Source organism: Vanessa tameamea, chromosome 21 (assembly GCF_037043105.1).
Source record: "Vanessa tameamea isolate UH-Manoa-2023 chromosome 21, ilVanTame1 primary haplotype, whole genome shotgun sequence".
In the NCBI taxonomy this organism is placed as follows: Eukaryota; Metazoa; Arthropoda; class Insecta; order Lepidoptera; family Nymphalidae; genus Vanessa; species Vanessa tameamea.
Window position 1 is genome coordinate 4522829 of NC_087329.1, and position 25402 is coordinate 4548230.

Genomic DNA, 25402 nt, shown 5'->3' on the forward strand with positions numbered 1-25402 from the left:
AGGTTATTAATCTCAGACATAAGATTATAAAAGAATGTTGTAACTGAACACATCTACGAATTAGATATTAAAGTTATAATTTTAATAAGTTCTCTCCGAAAAATTAAATTACAATCCAGAAATGAATTTATAATTTTGTGTTCTAATTGGAAAATTTTGTTCATAAATCACATTGTTCACAACTTATTATCTTTATATTCAATACAAGATTACAAGGATGAATGTTGGTTATATTTCTCTTAAAATTAATAAAACAAATTATCATGATGCAATAATCTATTCAATTACATTTACTAAATGATTTATCATTTTTATAGCTAGCTGATACACTCAAATGAAGATGTTTATATAAAATTTATAAAACTACCCTAACACTATATTAGTTTAAATATACTTTCAATTAACAACTATATAGCAAAATGTTTACCTTACTCCAACAGATGCAATAAGTGCTTGTTCACATTTTGCAACCAGACCATGGAGTTTAAAATCAGCTGCTGACTTCATTAATTGCAATGCAAATGAGTCACCGCGGGAGAGATCTACCAAATCGGTATACAGCCACTTCAAAAGAGCTGATCCAACATCATCAGGGAGAGTTGACCAGTCTATAACATATATTAAAATAGTTACAATAATGTTATCATTAAAAATCATTTACTGACAAATAAAACCAGTTTTAATTATTTTACTCGTAAGGTTATAAAAAGTAAGGATTAAGAAGTTATGGTAAATAAAAAATTACCTAATTCTGTTAAATTCTTGAGGGCTTCCTCATTCCAATCATCAGAACGAGCATTTAAAACAAACTTATGACCTGGAACCAATTTGCTCTGAAGTTTAATTACAATATCTGAATATGTGTCTCGCTCATATAAAGAAGACACGGTCATGAGAAGCCTTGCAATGAAACTGGTTTCACTCAGATCACCAGCGGATGCTGCCGCAAGCGTATATTTTCGCTCGACTTCAGCGCAATGACTCTGCAACTTTCCATACTCTTCTTTGAGAAGAGCTAAATGCTGCTGAAGTTTAGTCACTTCACTTGACCCTGCATAAACAGACATCATTTTACTTTTCTCTAATTTGCAATTACAGGCCACTGATAACACCGCCCACTAAACTGTTCAGTAGAAAAACGCACTAGAATTTACAATCCTTACCCATAGTGCGGTTCCAGTTATCAACTTATCAAAATGAAAAATCACAGCAATTTCGCTTTTTTATAATTATATCAAAATAAAAATAAAATATTCGAGTAACAAGTAATGAAACTGACACTATTGACAACTATAAATGTCAAACGGTAACATTTTTAGTCTATAGTTTTTACTCGATCGACGAAATGATACACAAAAAGTCCAATAAATATAGTGATTTAAAAATATAATGTACTTTTTTCATGCGAAATAGAGCTAAAATTCAGAATTCAAATTTTACTGAGAAGTTACGAAGAGAAGTATAAGTATCAGACTGGTAAGTTGCTAACGGTAGTTACGTTGTATTTTAAAAATTTATATTATAAATTATCTGTATAATATAATAAGAACAATTGTCTATTTATTTTGATGTTTGTATTTTAGCTATTAGATGTCAAAGTTGTTATCAATGCTTAAGGTCGTCGACAACAGATGTCACTTATTCACCGAATTCTATTTTCGAGATAACCTTCAAGTGATTTAGTCAAATGAATTGATAACAGCAAGTACTAGCTGCAGCGGCCTGAAACTTTGTGTAAAATAAACAGTTACCCTATTCAAGTACTGGTATTTATAAGGCCAAAATGAACTCGCTGAATAAGATTTTAGTTTTAAGCTCAGCAATACCTAAAAGTTCAAGGTACTATTTTTATTAAAGTTATTATTTGTATTAGTTTGTTGTTAATTGAACGGTTTTGTTTAAAACTATATTTAAATTTTAGGTTGATATCTACAACAAGTTCACGGCTGAATGCTGACGATGGATGGCTTTCGAAGTTGCTGGTACGAAAAATAGAACCAACGAAGGAATCCCACAGCCGTATGCTTAGCGACAAGGAGATTGTATATGCGTTGCACACTCATAACATTCGGCCCGATTCCGTGGACAAATACTTACAAAACTAGTATGTATAATACATGCATTTTATTTATAACTGTTTCTCTATCGTCGTTCGCGAAATAAACTTACTGTTATGCAACATTCTTTAAATAGAATAGTTGGTTGGTTTTATAAAAAAAAACCTATAACGCAAAAATAACCAATCGCAATCTCTAGTAATTCTTGGCAATACATATATCTGTCTAATTCAAAAATAACTTAAAACTACAAATATCTTTGTTTTATAAATAAGATATATTTCCATACATAATTATAATCAGGTTAATTTATTTATGAGATAAGTTACAAAATACACATTTAAATATTAGAAATAAATAAATTATTCCATAAAAGACTATCTTAATTAAAGTAGATAACAACATGACATTACAGTATTGGTAATAATAAAAACAATTATGAACTTATAAAAGAAGAATAATTTATTTCTCTTCTTAATAAATATCATGATATTTAAAAAAAAATACTATATAATTATATTATTAGAATGTTCCAAACATTATATAAAACTAGTAAACCAGCTTATTAGATGGATGTTGACATGAATATTTTTTGTTGACAAATGATTTTCATAGTTTTAGTAATTTGTCGTTTATTCATAATTAATAAAATTATTATGACATTCCTGTATCTGTAATAGTTTTGGCAGCATTCATTTGGAAAGAGCCTGAACTAATTTATTTCATTAATTCAAAAAAAGGCCTGCATCATATGATTAAAATTATAAGTAATAAGATGGCAACTAACATCTTATTTCATTTCATTTCTTATAATGTATTCAAATTTAATGTACTGTAATGTATTCAAAATGAATCCACAAAATGTTCTATGTAAAAATTATGCTGTATATAAACAAGCAACTTAATTAATTGAATATAATTTTTCAGCAAAACCTCAGTGGCATTTGTGGAATCTCGTAAGGCTGATTTGGGCTCTGAGCTAGTGGGATCATGGACAGTATCGGTGGGTGATATGGACCAGGCATTGCATCTGTGGCGCTATGTTGGTGGTTTCGAAAAGATTGACAAGGCAAAGATATTGTTTAGAGAAAATTCTGTAAGTTCTTATATATGTTATATTAAAACTTAAGCACATATATTGTTTTGAATTTGATAGAAAATTTATTAAAACTGTTTGAAAAATTACTTACTATACATATACAGATGCATGAATCCATACATACAAGTTATTTGATCTACAATATAAATTATTCAACTCTTTGCAATATTATAATGTAAATTTTTGACTTATAAATATATATATATATACTGGGTTATTGGTAATTCGACGTATTCCCGTTAGGAGGTGATAGGGGTGACTATTTGCGATAATTTTAACCCCCATATGCATGATGCAAAAGTGAACCATTTTTGAGTTATCGCGTTTTTTAGATTTTTTCAAAATAAGTCAAAAATGCAACTTCAAAAATTTATTTAATAATAAATATTAAATTATGAAATTTGTTCTGCAGATTATTTTAAAAACATAATCGTTTACTTAGCTTTCCGAAAATGTATAAAAACTAAGAATTTATTTCAAAGCAACCGAAATAAAATGATCAGAAAGGACTGGTGGAAATTCGTATTCGAACATGACCGAATTCGTACTAAAGGTCCTCTTTAAAATTCCCACAAAATTGATTTAAAATAATAACCAATGTAAAAAAACTTACCTATTTACTTAACTTACTTACTTAATACAAATTTAAAATAATATATTTTGTATTATCATTAAAATGATTAAAGGATTAAAATCCTGTCTTATCATTTTAATCCTGTGCACGTTTTTTACGAAGAGGATGCTGAAAAAAGAGTTGCTTTCTTTAATGAGGATTTAGAAGATGCATCTTTTTTGAAAAAAATCCTCTGGACCGACGAATACAAATTTGATCAAGATGATATTACTAACTACCACAATAAACATTATTGGAGTGAAAAAGTGGACAAAAATCCTAATAAAAAGAGACCAAAAGGGTCACAACGCCATTTTTCGGTCAATGTCTGGATGGCTATATATGACGACATTTTAATCAGACCATATTTTTTACCAAGCAATCTAAATACTGCTTATGATGAATGCAGCTTACGAAGATTTTTGGCAAATAAAATGTTTGGCCTCCTTGAAGACGTACCTTTGGCTACTAGGCAAAAAATGATATACCAGCAAGACGGATGTCGTGCACATTTTGGTATCAATGCTAGGCGATGGCTTGATAGCCATTTTCCTAATCGTTGGATAGGCCGAACGCCTTAACGCCGGTTGAATTCTATATTTGGGGTCACATGAAATCCCTAGTTTATGTCGTCTCGCCTGTGTCACCCTTGGACGAAATCAAAATAAGAATTATGAACGCTTCAAATACAATGCGGAATAATTTGACTAGTTCGGTAGTTAGGTCACAACTTAGAAAAAGAATGCGACTTTGCGTTCGCAATAGGGGAAGTCACTTCTAGCAAGAACTAGGATAAATTATAAAATATCTTAATTGTAACTTAGCTACTGAACTCTTTATGTATCTAAATTTTATTTTGAATTTGTATTAAGTAAGTAAGTTAAGTAAATAGGTATGTTTTTTTACATTGGTTATTATTTTAAACCAATTTTGTGGGAATTTTAAAGAGCGACCTTTAGTACGAATTCGGTCATGTTCGAATACGAATTTCCACCAGTCCTTTCTGATCATTTTATTTCGGTTGCTTTGAAATAAATTCTTAGTTTTTATACATTTTCGGAAAGCTAAGTAAACGATTATGTTTTTAAAATAATCTGCAGAACAAGTTTCATAATGTTTTTTTTTTGTTTTTCAGGCATATTTGAGGGAAAAAAATAAAAAAAATATTGTAATAATATCGTTTTCCGTCTCGCATTTTTTAATTTGGACCGATAATTATTGTTTAAATATTGAACAATATCCAGTGTTTAATCGTTTTTATAAATCAGAAGAAAAAAATAGATTTTAATCGATAAATTTTTTAAGTTGCATTTTTGACTTATTTTGAAAAAATATAAAAAACGCGATAACTCAAAAATGGGTCACTTTTGCATCATGCATATGGGGGTTAAAATTATCGCAAATAGTCACCCCTATCACCTCCTAACGGGAATACGTCGAATTACCAATAACCCTGTATATATATATATGTATGTGTGTGTGTGTGTGTGTGTGTTAACTAGCAATAAAACTGATTATCTCATCATATTATTTGCCTAACTATCTAATGTATTTAATGTAAATATTTTTATTTTGTTATCATATTCCTATCGTTCAATTGATAAAACATAAACTATATATATTATATTATCTGCAGTTAAATTTTATTGCTTCTTTTACTAGATAATATAATATTTATTGAAATATATGGTGAAAATAATATAAATTTACAGTAAAATTAACAAAACAATTTTCAACATTTCTTTGTTTTCAATTTTCTCACTAGAAACTTTGTAAGCAATTTTTATTTTGGATATATGAAAATATATATGACAAAATATGAGAAATATTTATGAATAAAGCTGGCTTCTTTCTATACTTTATAAAAAAGTCTATAATTGTTTATTTTATCCTGAGAGATAAAAGATACTAAGACATGCATGCTAAGTATGTATATTTTTGATCAGTGAAGTGAGCAATACATATCTATGTGGCCTCCCACATATAGTATTTTAATTATAAAATATACACAGTCCATTCCTTTGTTTATCTTAAATTTTCCAAACAATAACAATTGTTTTTTCATGTGTATTAAGTAATTTAAAAATGTCACTATATATTCACAGTAATTAATCCATGTTATATCTAAATCTTAAAGGATTATCGAGCGCTGGAGAAAGAACGTGGAAACTTTGTGCGATCCCGCCACCTGCAATACCTGCTCGCCTTCAGCTTCTGGCCTTCGGGTGACCCTCGTCCTGCGAAAAACATTTACGAAATTAGATCTTACAGGTATAATACTATTAATAATATATATGTTACTGGGTTACTTATTAATGACTTACTGCCTCGGTGCTCTCGTGGATAGCTTACAAGGTTTCCGAATTCAGATACCGAATTTCCGGATTTCAGTCCCGAGTCGTACCAGAAAAAATATTTATTTTATCGGTCAAGGAAGCTGGTCGTGGTAAGTGCACTAAAAGAATGCACTTAAAGCCACTTGCCCTGATCTCTTGCCGGTCATGTAAGATAGCAGTTTCATCGGACTATAAGACAGGAATCACAGACTAAAAACTGACTTATTCTCGATATATTTTGAGTTTTCATTCCTAATAAATTTCAACGTAATTCTCAATTATAAATGTATATTGTGTATTTGCAACACAATAAATTTGCTGTTCTTTCGAACGGTAATTGAATAGTTGTATTAATTGCAGTTTAAAGCCCGGTACGATGATCGAATGGGGCAACAACTGGGCGCGCGGGCTGACGTACCGGCGCTCACAAAACGAGGCCTTCGCCGGATATTTCTCCCAAATAGGCAGGCTCTACAACGTTCATCATATTTGGTGTAAGTGAAATACATTATCTATTTAAATATATTTACTTACGTACATAATATATAACATACTTACTAAAGTCTGCCTGGTTGGTCTAGCGGCTGTTCAAGACCGTGTCATTGTGAAATTCTAAGTAGCTCGACGTCTGAAAATTGGCAGCATTTTGCATCGGTACTCTGAAAGCACATAAAACTGTCCTGCACCTGAACTCTGATGCACTATATTTCTGGCGCAGTTGACTACTCTTTAAAATCGGTCAGAAGAAAATCACACTTAATAAATAGTCACCATATTTTTTTCCCAATTTATTATTATATAATTTATTTATTGTGTGTAACCTGGGCTCGTTGGCGGCAGGCTACAAGGACCTGCAGGCGCGGCGCGAGACCCGCGAGAGCACGTGGCGCAACCCGGGCTGGGACGAGTGCGTGGCCTACACCGTGCCGCTCATCCGCGAGATGCACTGCCGCATCCTCGAGCCCACCGACTTCTCGCCCACTCAGTAGACGCGCCGGCCTATGAGCGAACCTCACTAGCGTTTCAAATGTCTTTTATCTTGTGAACGACAGTCGTAGCGATTTTCTACACTTTTGCATTTTATCAACTTTATATATATTTTTTTACAATCGTCCCGAGGAACTAGCGGCGGGACTTGAGTTTCTCGTTTAAATAGAAAAAAAATTGCGCAATGTACGACGAAACAAAACGACAGCAATGAAATCAGATCAAAATACTCTGCTGTTATATTTCTGTGAGTAAAAATGTAACATAGTATGCATTTATAGAATTAAGTTAAAATTAAACATTAACAAACGCTAGTGTGGTTCCGTGATGTAAACAGTTAAGCATGTAACCCCCAGGGAACATTCTATGTAAATAAAATTGTACAATTTTAACGTACAAAATGTTAAATGCTATCTAAGACACATTGGTAGCTAAGCATTTTTTCTTTTTTTAGCTGAATATGAAATCGTGTATTTAAAATATATTATTATATAAATATATTGTTTTTCTTTAACTAGGTATATATATAAAAGAATACTGAATAAGATTCCATCAGTAGGAAGTTGCCTACGGTGCCAAATGGATGATCCTGCCATTCTATCATCTGACATCTCAGTAACCCAACACTAAGTTATTACCTGATACGTGTACACATGTTTGATAAGCTCGTGTTCTTGTTTTATTTGATCTTAAGGTTACACATAGTATATAATAGAATAGACTTGCAAGTTGAGATTCTAATTTCTGGCCTGTTTAATACTTCATCTAAAGCTAACTGACTTGATTTTGAATGTCCTACATGATAAATTAATCAGAGGACTACCATAACTTTTTTTTTAAATGAAATGTACCTATTATAAACTCATTTTATATGAATATCTACTAATACAAAGATATAGGCCCTTTATATCTATGTATATTCTTTAGAGCAATAAATAAAACAAGTCTTACCTTTGGTGATGAAATATATATGGCAATATTTTATTTCATAAAAATACTTGATTGGTATTATAAATGAATACAACTTTCGATTTCCTTTCTATTATTTATTTTCAGTTTGATTTTTTCATTAATAAGATTATATTACAATATAATAATTAATGATAATAATTATTAAAACTACAAGTCGATTGTGTTATTTAAATATATAACAAAAAAATAAAGAAAACAACAACAGCGCATCGGATGCACCGCGAGACCGCGGACATCCGCACCTTGTCGCACCTCGCACGAGATATTGCTACCTGTCGGTGATAATGACTATACAATGGTAAAATATAAAAAAAAAATAGTTACAATTTACATAATACGTGATCGCTAACTACGAGTTTGGTACTTCTATAGTATTAATAATATGTCACTCTCGACATTATGGGTGATAAGTGATAACGCTCTTAGTCTAACTAGCATGTGGTGGGAGGTTGGAAGGGGGAAACCGATGCACCTACGCTCTACACTTGTACCTCTTGCCGATGCAGCTATTTGTACGGTATGTGAACATCTTATTTATTATAAGTATTTTAATAGTTGTGTCTTGAATTTTAGTCTAATAAATTACTTTTGCACGGCTTAGGTAGAGGCACTACAACAGCGAAAAGCTACGCGCCTAACATTAAGTACCAACCAACTACTGCACTCAAGCTTAGTTACAGCTTACGTTTCAATTCCTTAGTGCTTCGTTTCCAGGTATTGCTACGACTTTATAAGTGTACAACGGTGGTTATTTATCATCACAAACAACACCGACATTTTTACAAAAAAAATATCTTAAATATAAAAATATCACTGGACTTACACAACTAATAAAGTTGACAAATATATCGGTCTGTTAAATTTCGTTGCCATGTTACAATATTATCATGAGTTTAAATTTCAATTTCCAAAATATAAAATGACAAATCATAATGCTTTATACACGTATAACACGCGTAATAAATTCAGCTGAATATAATTTTAAAGTATATACGACCACCGCTGCACTCTCTTAAGTGGTCCGTTTAAACATACCTACAGTACGGAGACAAGATGGCGAGTCTTGTTAGGCTGTCTACAAATTATTGTCATTAATTTGGTCAGTTCGGGAGGAGGAAAGTGTTGAGGATACGATTGTACACATCGGTACACAATGCCAAACATAATTCCCTACTACAACTATATTTAAAAATGAAAATGAATGTAGAATACTAGTCAAATTTTTCCCAAAATAATTTAGTACCATTGTGTATCGACGTTATTGTCAAAAACAGTAAAATTACTTCAAATATGTTTTTATATATTTATACATCTATTTTTGTCTAAAGTCTCGGATCTTGAAATATCTAAATAATAAACCACTAACAGACTCAAATAATACAAAACGATCACATAGTGTGATGCTTACAAGCAATGTGATATAGGAATAGATAGAGAATACAATAAAAATAATAATTAACTAAATTTGGATAATTATGACTAAAATCGGCGTTAAATTAAATAATAATATGTATTCGTCTATACATACATGACTGGTAAGCTTAGTTGACAATACAACAATGTATTAGAATACTAATTAAAAAAAAAATAGCACTTTGTAGTTCCCCGCGCGGGGGCGCCACGCGTCGCACTTCAATGTACACAATACCGCACTCGCTCCTTACAAAAGTAACAAACTATGTAATAGTTAATTATATATTATTGTTCTTTATATACAAAACGCCGAGCCGCGCGCGTCCCGCCACCGGTAAGGCAAATTGTGTGTTTGTTATGTTACATATACATATATATTATTATAATATTTACAAAACATAATTAGCAGTCAGTTATACAACATTCAATACACAGCACCTGCATTTTTCATATAATAAAGCGTGTCTCATAGATATTTAAAGTCTAAAAATCATCTAACGCAAGCATAATTCACTTAACATTGGTTCAAATTCCAATATATCTAACAGAGGGAATAAATTCTAGGCCAACTCAAACACTTTTAGTCGTTTTATAAAATAAGTTTAACATACTAAAATATTATGTATAAAAATGGCGCCTAAATTAAAACTAATGATATGAATATAAGAATTTTGACTATCTAATATTATAAATAATAATATACCTCTGTCGAATAGTTACAAGCGTGTGAGGCGCGCGGGGCCGGCGTCGGCGACTACATTCGCCTAATAATGCCTTTTGTCAAACACCTTAAGCGTATACTTTGAGGATGAACATTTCCCGGTTACACTACAAAGTTTACCTTAGAATATCATTTGACGTTTTCTCACGGTATACTATTATGGAATTTTTCAATCTTGAATTATTTGAAAGGGCTCAAGATGAAAAATTGGCTAGAACCCTAGAAACTTATGATAGACTAAATATTATACAAGAATAGATCAAGAGTACTAGATTTATAGTTTTAATCATGACTCCTACTTGGGCTTCGCTCTGTTGTTTTATTGAATGGTACACACGTGGTTGGACGGCCAAATCGTTATGAATTTATTTATTTTTATATTGCATGCATAACCATTAATATATGGTGCTATCAATATTGAATTACACAAGCGAACATTATTTTTTCAAAACGGTACAACAACAGACAACTGTATTAACGATCATATTATCCATCAAGTAAACGGGAAGTTTATGGAATATATGGAATCACTTTCATACTTAACCATATTATGTCAATTAAACCAACAGAGCCAAGTATAATTCAGAGTAGAACTTCTAATAAGCGGCTCATTCTTCTTACGTCACTGTTATCAATTAACACGCTCTCGGTACACATCGCGAATAAACTTTATTAACATACAATTATCATTTATTCCTGCACAAATATGTTTCTAATACTAAGTGGTCTTGAACGGCAATAAGTTATCTTTCATATTGTATTTCGACACAGTGCAGTTAAATGCAGTGTAGCTTAAATATATCAAATATTGTTGGCCAATATATATACATATCGGAGGAAGTGACGAATTAGATAAATTGTTTATTTTAGCTATAATATTAAATTTAAAATAATCTAGTGTTAGAAACATACAAATGCTTTCATTTAGAGAATTAATTAATTTGGAGTGCTATAAACTTAATATTTTAATAGTATAGGAAACGCCCTCCCGGACCCTATATATTGGCTAATTCAAATACTGTCGTATTTTTTGGAAGACTTAACTTAAAAATAACAAAAAAAAAATAAGCAACATATTTCTGTTACTATGCTCTACTTAACTATGTTATTCACAATTATGTGAAAATATCGTCCTTGCTTTTTTTTCTTCAATTTGTGATAGTTATTGTAAGAATAAATTCGAATGATGAATTAATAATTACTTTACAAATAAATAATATTTTATATTGCGCGTCGCTATATTCCTTCGAATGAAATGGGAAAGTTGACAAACGGGAGGGCAGGACAGTCTCAGTTATAAAAAAAATGTATAATATGAATGATGCGCTGTCGCTAAGTGTTTTAAAATATACTTTGACTTTTCCTTATTTAGTAAGATTTTTTAATGTCTGTTAAAATATCTGAATCTCATTTGGTTACTTTTTATGTTCCTTTTATTAAAACCTTGAAAATTAAATACAGGTCACAGATTCAGTTATTAACATTGTGCCTTTGTAAATAAATTTATTTGAGCGATAAAATAATGAAGATGTCAACACTTGTATCTACATCGTATATTGTATTTACAAAATATGGTACAGATCGACTTCTTGTTTATACATGTTTTATCAAAACACCCTCAGCTAGAATATATATTATATTTTAAAATTTATGAAAGCATTTGAACTATTACATATTAAAACCTCATCTAATTTGTAAGATCGCCAATGTAAAAAAAATACAATTCGTTTTTGCTTATTATTTTTATACCTTACCTTTTTATAGGAGTACTGTTTGTACGTCCTAAAAATAGTATAAAACAAATTATGCATTTTAAAACCACTGAAAAGGTGATCCACATTAATACTATACGCAGATTCCTAAAGGGATTGCGGAAAATCTACGAATAAAGCTATATATTTATTTTATAATACTTTCTTTGACAAGTGTCAAAACCTACAGCCACTACTAGCGACAGCGCTAACTGGAAAATGTGTAAGCGTATGTGGTGGGTATGAGAGGAGATCGGGGTGCGATCGTATGTTGAGCGGTATGTCTGTGTGTGTATATGTGTGTTACAGCGATCCGGCGGGGAAGCTCGCGGAGGAGTTGCTGTGCGCGAGTGACAGCATGGAGCCGGACAATGATTGTTCCTCTTCACCGTAACCCTCCCGGCTGCCTTCCGCAATCGCCATTGCGCTGGAATTTTTAATTTCAGAAGAAGTTAGTATTTTTGAATTTTCATAGATATCGTTTCTGAGCTGGTCTAATACGTGTGAAAGTAAATACCTGAAACCGAGACGCGCGCTTTCGTTGTCGAAATGTTCGAGCTCACGCTCATGGCGCTCGTGCAACATGCGAGTACGCTCGGCACGCTCCGCTACGAACTGCGCGCACTCAGACTCCATCTGGAAAACGTAAAAGTTACAAGTGAGTGAAACTGGCGGCATCGGGGCATCGCAGTTGTATGAAAAAGCTATTTGTGGCGTTTCGTCGTTGATTCGTTTAAGACGTGATTCTGTCTTGGTTCTTAGAGGACAGTATGTACGTGACCAGGAATCTGCAAACATTACCACTTCAATCACTTTGACCTTCCCCATAAATGTACTATTTACGTAAAAATAATCAATAAAATTGGACTGGTAACCCTTAAGTAGACAAAGGCGTTTAACCCTTCAAACTCCCCAGAGTAAGCAAAATATAAAATGTACTCGCTACCTTCTGCTCGAGCAGCGCGCGGCGCACGGCGACGCGCTCCTCCAGCTCGCGCCGCTCGCGGTTGCGCTGCGCCTCCGCCTGCATCTTGCTCTTGCTCTGATATGCTGTCAACATATCCAGCTCATGTCCGAGCTGCATTTTGAGCTGCTGGCACTCCATCTGAAATGATATTATTGTTATTTACATTTATAGTAAATGTTATTATTTGATGTATAATTTTAATATGTTTCGTGGATATATAGAATTTAAAATAAATGCTCTGCCAAAATGTTATTTATGAACTTACCATCTGGCTTTCATCGAGGCGTACAGTCTGTTTCTGCAGCATCTCACTGATGCTCTGATCATACTGTTCTCCAAGAAGCACAAGCTTGCGACGTTTTTCATCTTTAAGCGATTTGATTACTTCTTTTTGTTGCTCCTAATTATATTAAGAAACCATCATTAAAATTTCACAATGATTTTATAAGAATTTTTTATATTACTTGTAACATCCTAAAAAAAAATCTTAGACAAATAACCTTTAAGTAAAATGGTAACGATTTATTGTTGGTAAATCTTTAATTTTAAACTTAGATTTGAACGAAACCTTTTAAATCGCTTTTAATGTAGAAAAGAATAAATAAACAAGTTAAAAAATATTATGATTAGAATTTCTAACTTTTCAACTATAATATTAATATTGAATGTTTGGCTTAATAATGTTTATTGAATGATACATTTTTATATCAAAGTTTTGTTTAATCACCTTAGGTGTCATCTGCAATATCTGCGCTTTGAGCGCTTTGTACTGGCGTGTCTGAATCTTGCATGTCTCACGGAACTGCTTGCGTATCTGCATCTCTTTTTGCTATTAAAAAAAAACAACATTTATGATTATGCCAATTATTTTTAGTTCGAAAATATATACAGCACATGCTTTTGCAGTGCTAAATAACAGAAATTATTAATGGCTCTTTAATGGCACTACTATTCTATGGTCATTGTAAGGTGGAACAACGGATGCTAAGAAGAATAGATTCTACCAGAAATAGCAGTTGGCACAACACCGATTATAGTGCAAGTTTGTACCAATGCCTTCGAGACTTTATGATATATAAGCTGCGCTAATAACTGAAAGTTGGCGAGTAGGATACGTTTTACTTTTATAATTTTAAACACAATTTTACCTTCAAACTCTTAGGTTGCTGTTTCAACTGAAGTGCATGTTTCTTACGCAACTCGTGTTCGGCGCGCTGCATGTAGTCGCGTTGATTGGCCAACTCCGTCGCATGCTGGTTCGCCAGTTGTTCCTCCCTTTGTAAAAAGTGTTACAAGTTTACTTTTTTTTTTACGTTTACATTTTATAATAAGTTTTAAATTTATATCGCTTATTATTATATTACCGCTTATTTGTTAATAAAAACAAATTTAATTAGAGAAATCCATTGATAAATTATTAAATTTTAATTTCGATGTAAAGTAATTTTTTTTTCGTTGAATGGTGGATATTACTTTAATCTTACCTCAGTGCATGCACGCCCTTCTGCTGCCTGTACTCTAACTCTTGTGTCTTTTCATGATGACGTAACAACATCGCATGTGCCTGCTCAAGTTGCGTTTGTCGCTTGTTTAGTTCCTACAACAACTTCTATAATTTAGCATACACTTTTAATTAGAAAAATTAAAAAGTCGGCTGGGGCTCCTCATTTATAATCAATGCAAAACATTTAAAGTAATGTGTTAGTTACATTTGATGAATCGTGTAAATAATAATGTTGTTTAATATGTTATCTTGTTTTGCATTTTTGAAGCTTTAGTTCATGTGTATCGCTAACTAACAGGGCTTCCATCCTAAGGTGTGGCTGATCGAGGCGTACCTCTCTGAGCAGCTCCTGCTCCTTGTGGTGCAGCGCCAGCATGCGGCGACGCCGGAAGCGACGCAGCTCGAGCTCGAGGTATTCGCGCTGCGACCGCACCAGTCGCGCCTCCTCTGCCGCCTCCGCCTGCTTCAGGTTATCCTTCTGGGACCTGCCGGAGAACACCATATATAAAATTTAAAACGAAGAGATGTCACTGACACCATTCTTTAACATTTTATAGTGTAGTATAAAACTCTGAAGAAATAAATCTTATCTTTATCACAGATCTTTAGATATTGAAAAGTACAGAGTTTTAATTGAATTTATTCAATGATGCTATGTCAAAAATAAAATTACATTCAATGTTTTATAAAACTCACGTAAATAAAGTTAACTCAATAACGAAACTTACTGTAACGTAGCATCCCTCTGCCTCTTAGGCGTGGCGTCATCCATACTGAGTTCCTTTTTCCATCTCTCCTTGTTAGCCTTGTACTCGCGCTTGCGTTGCGTTTCGAAGGCTTTCCGCTCTTGTTCTTGACGTGCTGTGATATCTTTAATGAGTTTCTTTTCTGCAGCTGTATTTTGCTTCGATTTTCGCTCAAGTTCTTGAGCATGTTTCGTCTGAAGAAATATATTTTTTTAGTATAAACTCATTTTTAAACTGTTAAGCTACATACATATTGTCGTATTATTATTACTCGTATCTGGAGTTTTACTTCAATATAATACGCAGAGTGCAGACTAAAAAAATATGTTATTCTCGAATCGACTTGGAACCTTTTGTTCTTTAAATATAGTGAACATATGTCTGTTGTCCACATCATAGTTAAAGAAAAAATATATAACCAACATAGTTTTTGAATTGACATGACATTAACGTTCATCTAGTAGGAGAAGAAGTAAATGTGTTTAATTGATAAATAAATCAGTAATGAAGTACTGATTATTATAATTACTTATTATTTTATATAAAGACATGAAAAAATTCTCAGTGGGCGTACCTGCAGGCGCTCCAGCTCCCTGCAGAGCTGCTGCAGCAACGAGTCGTACTCGCGGTCGAGCTGCGCCTTGTGCGCCTCCACGTCGGCCTTGCAGCGCTCCTCCAGCTTCAGCAGCGCCGCCTGGTGTTCGCGCCGCATGCGCTTGTAGCCTGACATCTGCTCGTGCATCTCCTGCGAACACGAACTCGTTTATATGAACAGAACATTTGCTATTCAACAGTTACAATAATGTCGATTCTTTTACTAAAAATCACAGGCGACCATGCACTTGGTTCAGCGATTTGAGACCAAATATTTCATATATGCTCAAATATACGCTATATATATTATAATATTGCCGGCGTTAGGTTTAGTAAAAAGTATGGGTAAAAACCTGATTGTGCTCTTTCTGTTGTTTGGTCACGATACTGGTTGTTCGTATCGTGGCAAAGTTATTCGCGCCATGCTCTGATACCAGAGATATCGCAGCCGAAACGTTATTGCTGACACCTGAAAACGATTTTATAAATATATGTTAAAAGAGGAAATAATGTAAGTAGTCATAATAAAAAAATCACATAAGCAGTGCACCTGTATTTACACACAATAATATCTGCATTTACTATTATTTTATCAGAACAGTTTCCCTGTTGAAATATATTGAAATAAAATGTAAATTACCTCTATGCGACTGCCGGCGCTGAGTGTTCCTGTTATCGTCGCCGCTGTCTTGCTGCCAGGTCGAAGGTGCGTTCACATATTCCCTATACTCATTGGCCTGTTTCTCCCTCTCTCTTTCCCTCTGGGCCTCTCTGATGGCCTCCCTGTTCGCGTAATCGTCCCCATAGTCATCGCACAAGGAATCCCTGTTAGCGTAATCCCGAAGCACTTCCCTATTGACGTAGTCGTCGTGCGAGCCCGGGACGGGACTCTCGCTCTCTCTGCGTATGAAACAGCAACATAAGTAAAGCCAACGCTTGCGAGCTCTGAAAGGAAGATTGCTATCTAATGCGTGAGGTGCTGCCAGTGATGGGTTAAGCATAATGATATAGGTTGAATCGGATCATACTTCCGATTTCATTTTCATATAGATTGCGATAGTAGCATTGGTGATAAAAATAAAGCAATAAAAGCAAATTACATAAAAATATAAAAAATATGTTGGTGTCAAGATATAAATAATGTTGGTGTTAGTGCAAGTGAATTGGCATTATAGGTTAGGAGTGTCTCCATTATAAATAGAAAATTGTTTGAAAACATAAATTATAAACAACTGGAGTATAGGTTATAGAAAATAAAATTTCAACTTTAGTTAATTACATTATAACCAATTATACACTAAGTTTTAAATCTCTGATAAATATTGTACTTTAGAAAATAATGACGAAGTATATTGTTACTTTATCATACATTATTAACTTTTTCAGTTTGCAGTAACTTTACTCAGGACCAGAGTTACGCTAATGCCAGACATACTTGAATAACATTAGGAACATAACCTGCCAATAATTACTGACTCATTGGTCACAATTCGATTCCAACGTTTTGTTGTACAAGGTCAACCAATTGTTTATTTATAATGGATGAGTTTATGTAAGGGTGGATATAAAGTGATACCTGGCGGAGTGAGCTGGTTGGTGGTTGTATTGCTGGTATTGCGGCTGTTGCTGATTTTGGTGGTTTGCATTCAACTGGAATAATATATATGTTGTCAGATTTGTATTTGTTTCGTGATGTTAACAATTAACAAAAGAAAAAAACTTAACGAAATTATACTTTTTTGAATAACCTTGGGATATAGTTAATTTTTTATGAAATATAAAACTTTCAGTATATTGTTTTTATACTTTAAGCTTTAGGACCAATAGAAAGTTAAATTATATATTTCAAAGACCTCATATGTTTCTTGATTTTTATTTATGCTAATCAAAATAATACCAAATTTAAAGAATTATTACGTTCATAGTTTACACAAAGTAATGTAATGAAATCTTACCTAGGGATATAAATCTTATAATTTGATAATTGATACATCAAATTTGTATTTAAATATTAAATGGGAATATAGGATATCAGCCACTGATAAACGTACAGAATATCATGACTATACTCCAAAATCATTATTAATTACACAAAAATCTTTCATAAATGTTGGTGCAAATTAACATAATCAAATCAATATATTCAAAAAGTAAAAGGCAGTGTCATTACTGAAGGACTATTAACGCACAGCTTAAGCTGTAAGACAGACTTGGACATGGTTCTCCAAGTTCAAGACTGAAGAACCTACGAATAAAATTTTACGACTATTGAAATATACTGAGCGAGGATTGTCAGTAATTTATAATTTCCCCCATTAATCTTAAATATGTGATTATAAAATATACGTTTTTCTTATAATTATTATGATTTCTCTGCGACGGGTTTTGTAACAGTTAGTAGAGCGTGTACGTACGGGATGCGGCCGCCTCCGCAAACTGCCGGACGACGAGCTCTGGCTGGACGCGCCCGCCGCGCTGTGCTCCGACGTGGCCGAGTTGGACTTGGAGCTGTCGCCGCCGGAACGCTCCTCTGCCGTCTCTTCACTGTCACCTGGAAAGTAAAGACATCTTTAGATAGTCTGTCATGTGGATCCTACCACTCTTAAGATCCTGGGTTCAAATTCCGGTCATTGAGTTATTGGGTATAATTTATTGATTTTAAAATGTTAAACTTAAAAAATGTTAAGCTCACCAATAGCACTCTCATTGTCAGCGTCAACCATGAGAATCTTCTTCATTTTCCTGTAGTTGAGATTATCCAAGTCCCTCACGGCCGCCTTGGTGCGCTGTATGAGGTCCACGAGCACGTTGGGCGAGCGCGGCCGCGTGATGTACGGGTGAGACAGCAGCTTGGTCGACGACGGCCGGTCTTGGGGATTCTTCTGCATACATGCCTCAACGAAATATCGAAATGTATCCGTCCATTCTGGCGCCTAAAAATTGTTTAATTTTATATACATTATTGTAAGTCAAGATATCAAACAAAAGCTTCTTTTAATAACATTAGTCAATTTAAATGTTGTATTTGTTGTTTTTAAAACTGGTATAAATTAAATAAATATATCATATAAGTTATAGAAGACATTAAGAAAGACAAATTGATTTTGATTATTTATATTACATCTACCTTAAAATCTACAAAGATGCGAAATGCATTATATGTTATTTATGGGGCCACAGTGGTATTCGAATGGGTGTAACTTTGAGTTAGTAATTAAGTATTAAAATGTTCTATACGGGCTTATCTTCGTAACACAAAAAAATGCCTTAATATAACAATTGTTCGAGCTATATAACATATTATTAAATAAAAATATCAAACTAACCTGTAATGTAGGTGAATCGTTTTGCGCGATGTGATAGAGAGCAGACATAGCATTCATGTTGAAATAGGGAGGTTTCCTCTCCGCCAGTTCGATGCACGTTATACCGAGTGACCAAACATCCACCTATAATATAAAAACTAATTATTAATATAGCTAACAAAAAGTAACTGACAACATTAATAATATTAAAATGGAATTAAAATCTATATAAAAATAATTATACAAAAAAAAAGCATTCAAAATATTATTAGGTTTTAACTATTTTATTTTAAAAAGTTAATTTACTGGAATATAATAATATAAGTTATCACAAAATTACAAGTACCTTTCCATCGTACTGGCCTTCATCCATCGCGAGGATCACCTCCGGCGCCATCCAGTACGGCGTGCCCACGAAGCTGTTCGCCGGACACTTTATACTCGCACTACCGAAGTCCGCCAGTTTCACCGTGCCATTCTCGGTGAGTAGAATGTTACCCGCCTTGATATCACGATGAATGCGACCCAGACTGTGCAAATACGACAATCCGCACACGACACCCTCGCAAATAGCTGCTATTTCTTCCTCGCGTAATGGCCGTTTATGGACCTGGTGCACATAATTTACAGTTATAAATATTATATTATAAATAGCAACCGAAACTATCGGAATATATAATAATAATATGACGTCTTCACCCCAAAAAGTTAAGGATTCGAATGTAAAATGTTGTTGTGTATCATTAAAACCGAGATTAGATTGCTCATAAAGGTGAATCTTATCCCAAGTCTGTAATCAAGATGAAACCCGGGTAAAGGCGTGAGTGCTTAATTTGTGTTCAAATCAAAATATACTTTATTTAAGTAAGCACTTGCGAGGCTCTTGAATCGTCATTTTAAAAGGTTAAATGAAATTTAAAGCGAGGTAGCTAGTTTTAAATCGAATCTCGACCTCAGTGCAGAAGGAAAACATTGCGTGAAAACCGGCATGTATCACAAGAAATTCAGCAGAATTTCATCATACGCATTCGTCATTCAGCGTATTGGCTGCCCAGTAATGGGACATAGCAGGCTGTTAGTTTAACATTCATGATACTATTTTATTTAATGGTTTAAAATCAAACAATACCATTATTTTAGTAAAGTCCATCGAAACAGACGAGGAACATACCTAGCGCACGTAAATTATAAATGATGTAATGGACGTAGTTTAAGAAATAAATGTTTAATTCGATTGTTTGATAAGATTTCTAGTTCAACATTATAATGAACTAGTCATTAACTATTTAAATATTTCGTTAATTACGATAAAAACATCGATAAATATTGTTAAATTCAATTCGATGATAAGGATTGATTTTATTTGATTGCAATCAGAGTTAATAATTAGAATAATAGATTACATAATATAATAGATATTTTTTTGGAAACTTTCAACATATACGAGAATTAAAAAAATATTTAAATACGAAATCAAGATCCATAATTACCATATGACGGAATATTATTAATATTGATATATTTTCCAATTTAATTTGTCTAGAACATCAAATACACATAAACAAGAGCATTTTTTATTACTGCCTTTATAAATTCCGATATATAATGAAAACGAAACATATACTTAAAATAACCTCGATTTATATTTATAAATTAAATTAATAAATGAATATGATTAGATGTTTGACTTTTGCTACAAATCCTTAGCATTTTAATGTTTTCCTGTGATTAATAAACAAATAAAAAGCACCAATGACCCCCCTAGGTCGAAAGCTCGTCGCTTTTCCAGTGTCGCGTAAACAGGAAATATTTTTTACATTATAACACTAATAATTATGTAATTAGCATTTTATGCGTGCGTCGGCATGCGTATTGCATTAATTACTGGGAAACCGATAACGTTTCTTAGCACTTGACGTTTATACGGTTTTAGTTTTCCGAATAATAAATTAACAAAAGAATAATATTTAACGTTACAGTTAATTTACGACAATTTTCTCATTTGTTAAAAAAAAACTTTATATTAAAACTTCTCTGAAATCGGCTTCTGTAAAACCGAATCAAACTTTATTAATTCAAACATACATAGAAGTTTTAGTATGCGCAGGAGAGCTCTAATCCTTCTCATAGTCGGATGATAATGTAATCTGACACAAAAGGAAAGATAAGGCGCAGACCCAACAATGTCTTTACGAGCTTTCCGAGGCCCGAGAGCGTACCGCTAATGAATCGTTAATGAGAACTTCTTGTCAATAAAACCTAATATTTTTTATTAGCCAAGGATTTGAACCCAAATCCTCGTTAACAGCAACCTCTATAAGTTACAAATATAAATCTTTATAAGTTGCTTTTTCGAATAGTATCACAGATGAATCAATGTTTCAATATCAGTTATCTGAAATAAGTTGGAATTTTGATAAGCACGTCGATGTGTAATATCGACTGATAATGTGATATTAGAGTCCTAACAGTTGACTCCGATTGGAAGATGACTCAAAAGCTCGAAGCCGTGTATAATATTATGTTCTGTTAAATCACGTCTCCTTCTCAGAAACATTAATGACCTCATTCGGAAATTGCACATATTTTGAATTTGCACTATCGACGTCGCGAATTTAAATATTATGCGAAACCCTTTTGTTTATATTAATGCAAACAAAAATTTGATGATGGATATTTAATAAAGAAATTTTAATATCCGTTTTTATGGATATATAAATGTATTTCAAATGACCAGGTAACGAAAAATTATATGGTATTTCTTCATAATGTTTCAATAAATCAATAACATAAAATATACAAAATAATGATTTTCATGACATTCCCAACAATTAGCACATTATATGTAAATTGAAATCATTTCAATAAACATAATTAATTAATATTTAATGACATTATAAATACATATTGAAAATCAAAAATAAATACTTAGACATAAACCTAAATAATTAATATCTTTAAATTGAACACCTAGCATTGAAACAAATATAAAATTTACCTCAATAATATCTGAGGCTGAGCCAACGCAGTACTCCATAACAAGCCATGCTGTATGCTCTCTTTTGTAGCATCCCTTATATTCTATGGTGTTAGGATGTTCCAACTGTTTTAAAAATCTGGGAAAATTATAACAGTTACTTTATACATTCAATTTATTTATGAAAATTACTTTTATTAAATTCAATATTTATGAACAGGAAAATGAAATAATAGGAAATAATACTGAACTCACTTGATTTCTTTTAGGATGTCCTGCCATTTTTCTTCACTTTGCTTTCCAAGGTAGGACATCTTTTTAATTGCAACAATCTCTTTGGTGAGATTACACCTCGCATAGTACACCGCTCCAAAGGATCCATGGCCAATTTCACGTAAATCTTCAAAGATCTTCTCGGGGTCATGTTTGCTGAACAATTCTGCTATGTCAGGGTCCTTCAGACTGCCCGGACGTGGCATTTTTATCTGTAAAATATTTTTTTATGAAGCATAAAGAGCAAATTATAAAATAATGAGTAAAAATAAAAAGAAAATACAAAGGATTATTTAAGGGTTAATAAATTATACACATATTAATTAACTAAAGAACACAAATAACTTTAACTCAACATATACGGCCTTATTTATAAATATTATTCATTAGGTATTAAGTTAAATACTGATTTCTCACTTGACCTCATAATTAATTTGACATTCAAAAGAAGAAGAAAGCATTTTTAAGCTGATTTATATGTTTGACAATAACAAATAATTATATAATCATACAATTAAAACTATTATTCAGGTAATACATGTCTAGAGTGTCATTTTAGTAATTATGTTATGCTATATGGATTATGCTCTTTTATGTCCATATAATTTTCCTTCTTTATGTGCTTGATAAACAACATCTGAGCTGTTATTTAAAAAAGTTAAAATAGACTAATTTTTACCCAAATAAAAACATATTGTAACACTAATAACTTACTATTAATAAATTTTAGATTTAATGTCTACATAAATATAGTTAATGTTGGTTACTTCTAAGCATTTAAACCAGCCAGGGGCACCACCCACTTGAATATGCTAATATATAATAGTCTAATTATAATATGAACTAATAATTTATACTCAACAAACTTCCAACCTTATAATTTATTAACATGATAAATGTATATAAGCCTAACTATGGAATTCATTTCCAAATACAATATTAATAAAATAAATAGTAATTATAAAAAATATTTATGGATCTATTCAAACTATTTATATACAAAGTTGACTAACACATTTTAATTTTTAAATAGAGTTGAATGAATATATGATATATAAAAAGATAATTGTTAACAAAATATTTACAAATCGACACCTACAATTTATACTACGAATTTTAGTGAAAATCGTTTTTTTGTGCCAAGTTGCTTAAAATGTGTTATTTTATATTTATTAATAAAATTGTGAAGAAATATACAAAATTAACGAAGTAACAAATTTATACAACGCTAACTAAAGGCAATTTTTTAAATCAATCGATTTATATTACGCCTTAAATTATTAGCGGAGTGTGCGCACACTTTTGAGTTAGCTTAGTATAAATTGTTGGTGTCGAAATATACATAAGAGTGCGACTCAGTATGTGGTATAGACTTGAAATTTCCTTTATATCGGAAAGAAAATAGAAATGGTACATTTTTGATTAAATATAGTAATGTTATACTTATGTTAATACATAAAATTTTAGATTTTTTTAAGATTTTAGGTTTTTTGGAAGATTATCAACAATCAAAGAGTAAATCTAGTGGATCCATATTCAATAAAGATTTTCACTTTAACTTTAATTTTTTATAGTCAATTACATATACAATTTAGAGACAGTTTATGATTTATCATTACTATGCACTATTTTTATGTAATTGAGTTGTCAAAATGAGTATGAAATTTTATGCACTGTGATACAATACTTAACTAAAAAAGGAATATAATTATATTAATATTGTGCTATAGTTTTGGATTTAAACTTAATTATTTATATTTATTAAGAATATATTCAGTCATGAATTTGTCATAGGATAGAAACTAAATAACTTTTGTGGTAAAATTTATCAAACATAATTAAAAATATCTTGCAAACATTGAAGGAAAACTGAATTTAAAACTATCCCCAATTTTGGTAGATAAGTAATCATATGGCAAAGTATCCAAGTTAGGAAACAATCAAACAAAATTAGTTTGATTTTGTTATTATCATTTTAATAAGATAATAAAATTATACATATTAATCATTACTTATTTTAGAGGAAATTATTGAATTCAAAGATTACACTTACATGTAAAGTCATTAAATAACTAAATTTTAATGTCAATGTTACGAAATTATTACTTAAATGTAAAAATGTGGTTTTGTACTTAATATATATATACACTTAATATTAATCAAGACAAAATCATCCTACTTGTGCCAGCTGAGAGCCGGCGGTGTCCGTCAGTTAATTAGAACAATTCTACTGCCTCGGGCCATCCTCCGCACCCGCTATCTGCAACAGTCGGAAACGACACAGATAACAGACCACGCCAAAAATTGACTAGTATAATTTCTTATAAATTAAAATTCTTTAAGAGACGCAAGTTATGTTAAATATCAAACAATTAAAGTGAAAGAATCTCTTATAATCTAATTAAAAGATTTCTGCTCAGTCTGAGAGCAACCTACCTCAGAGCATCCACGATCTCAACCCAATACTGATGCACTTCGAAAAGGGCAGATACTGCCACGAACTCCTTTCACATTCATTCATAAAAATATCAGCCGATAATACCCTTAACGAGGGTTAGAAAAGAGAATATTGCGAAATACTTGGCACTTACAATACAAAATTTCGCCTCAAAATGGCGTTGGGGTAAAGTATGTGAAGATAGCTTTTTGTTTTATAAGGCACACACTTAATGGTTCTCCATCACTTTCGGCACTCACTTACTAAACGTGTAATCACTTTTTATTTATGATACACATTTGATATTAGCGATGACTCGAATTTTTATTGAAAACTATTTACAACTTTCCCGTACTGGAAAATAATCTCTCTCAATGACTTCAGTTCGAGGCGCCCTCTTTTGTCTCATATTGAGAGTTTGACATATATGTTTTTTAACAAATAATGAGTATTTATTTTATTATTCCTTCAGCCTTAAGACCATTATAAACGTTAATACATTATAAGTTTTATATATGTATTCATTTTCAAAAAAAATAAAATAATTGATATATATTTTTATTTATTAATTAATTCATAATATTTCGTTTAGTGAAGAAAAAATTATATAACATCATTATATCAAGTGACTGGACTTAGTTTTCTGTATA

At 32.1% G+C, this 25402-nt stretch overlaps 3 protein-coding genes across 5 annotated transcripts in view; 1 reads left to right on the forward strand and 2 right to left on the reverse strand.

The window, feature by feature from the left end:
• LOC113404568 (rabankyrin-5) overlaps positions 1-1316 on the reverse strand; it is a 47022-nt gene extending 45706 nt beyond the window's left edge. The window contains exons 1-3 of the mRNA XM_026645489.2: positions 1164-1316; positions 746-1051; positions 428-608 (exon numbers count right to left, since the gene is read on the reverse strand). Coding sequence (XP_026501274.1) covers positions 428-608; positions 746-1051; positions 1164-1167 — 491 coding nt within the window. The 5' untranslated portion in view covers positions 1168-1316. The remainder of the gene's footprint in view (positions 1-427; positions 609-745; positions 1052-1163) is intronic.
• Positions 1317-1587: 271 nt separating this feature from the next.
• LOC113404572 (protein NipSnap) lies at positions 1588-7591 on the forward strand. The gene is made up of 6 exons (XM_026645495.2): positions 1588-1839; positions 1922-2104; positions 2985-3153; positions 5907-6040; positions 6466-6599; positions 6946-7591. The coding sequence occupies exons 1-6, from the start codon at positions 1784-1786 to the stop codon at positions 7092-7094; spliced, it is 825 nt and encodes a 274-aa protein (XP_026501280.1). The 5' UTR covers positions 1588-1783; the 3' UTR covers positions 7095-7591.
• Positions 7592-8123: 532 nt separating this feature from the next.
• Positions 8124-25173, reverse strand: LOC113404570 (serine/threonine-protein kinase Tao). 3 transcript variants are annotated; one of them, XM_026645491.2, is made up of 21 exons: positions 24907-25173; positions 24495-24575; positions 22298-22527; positions 22064-22181; positions 19412-19675; positions 19087-19209; positions 18453-18693; positions 18175-18311; positions 17337-17410; positions 16401-16705; positions 16114-16229; positions 15741-15911; positions 15149-15360; positions 14755-14905; positions 14401-14513; positions 14065-14191; positions 13644-13745; positions 13182-13316; positions 12896-13054; positions 12467-12585; positions 8124-12376 (listed from the first exon to the last, which is right to left on the reverse strand). In XM_026645491.2, exons 3-21 carry the CDS (start codon positions 22519-22521, stop codon positions 12253-12255), a joined length of 3015 nt encoding a protein of 1004 aa, XP_026501276.1. In that variant the 5' UTR covers positions 22522-22527; positions 24495-24575; positions 24907-25173; the 3' UTR covers positions 8124-12252. The 3 variants fall into 3 exon arrangements, with proteins under 3 accessions (XP_026501276.1, XP_026501275.1, XP_026501277.1); XM_026645490.2 differs by having other exon boundaries at positions 24752-25173; XM_026645492.2 differs by having other exon boundaries at positions 16401-16660; positions 24752-25172.
• Between the last annotated feature and the right edge of the window lie 229 nt (positions 25174-25402).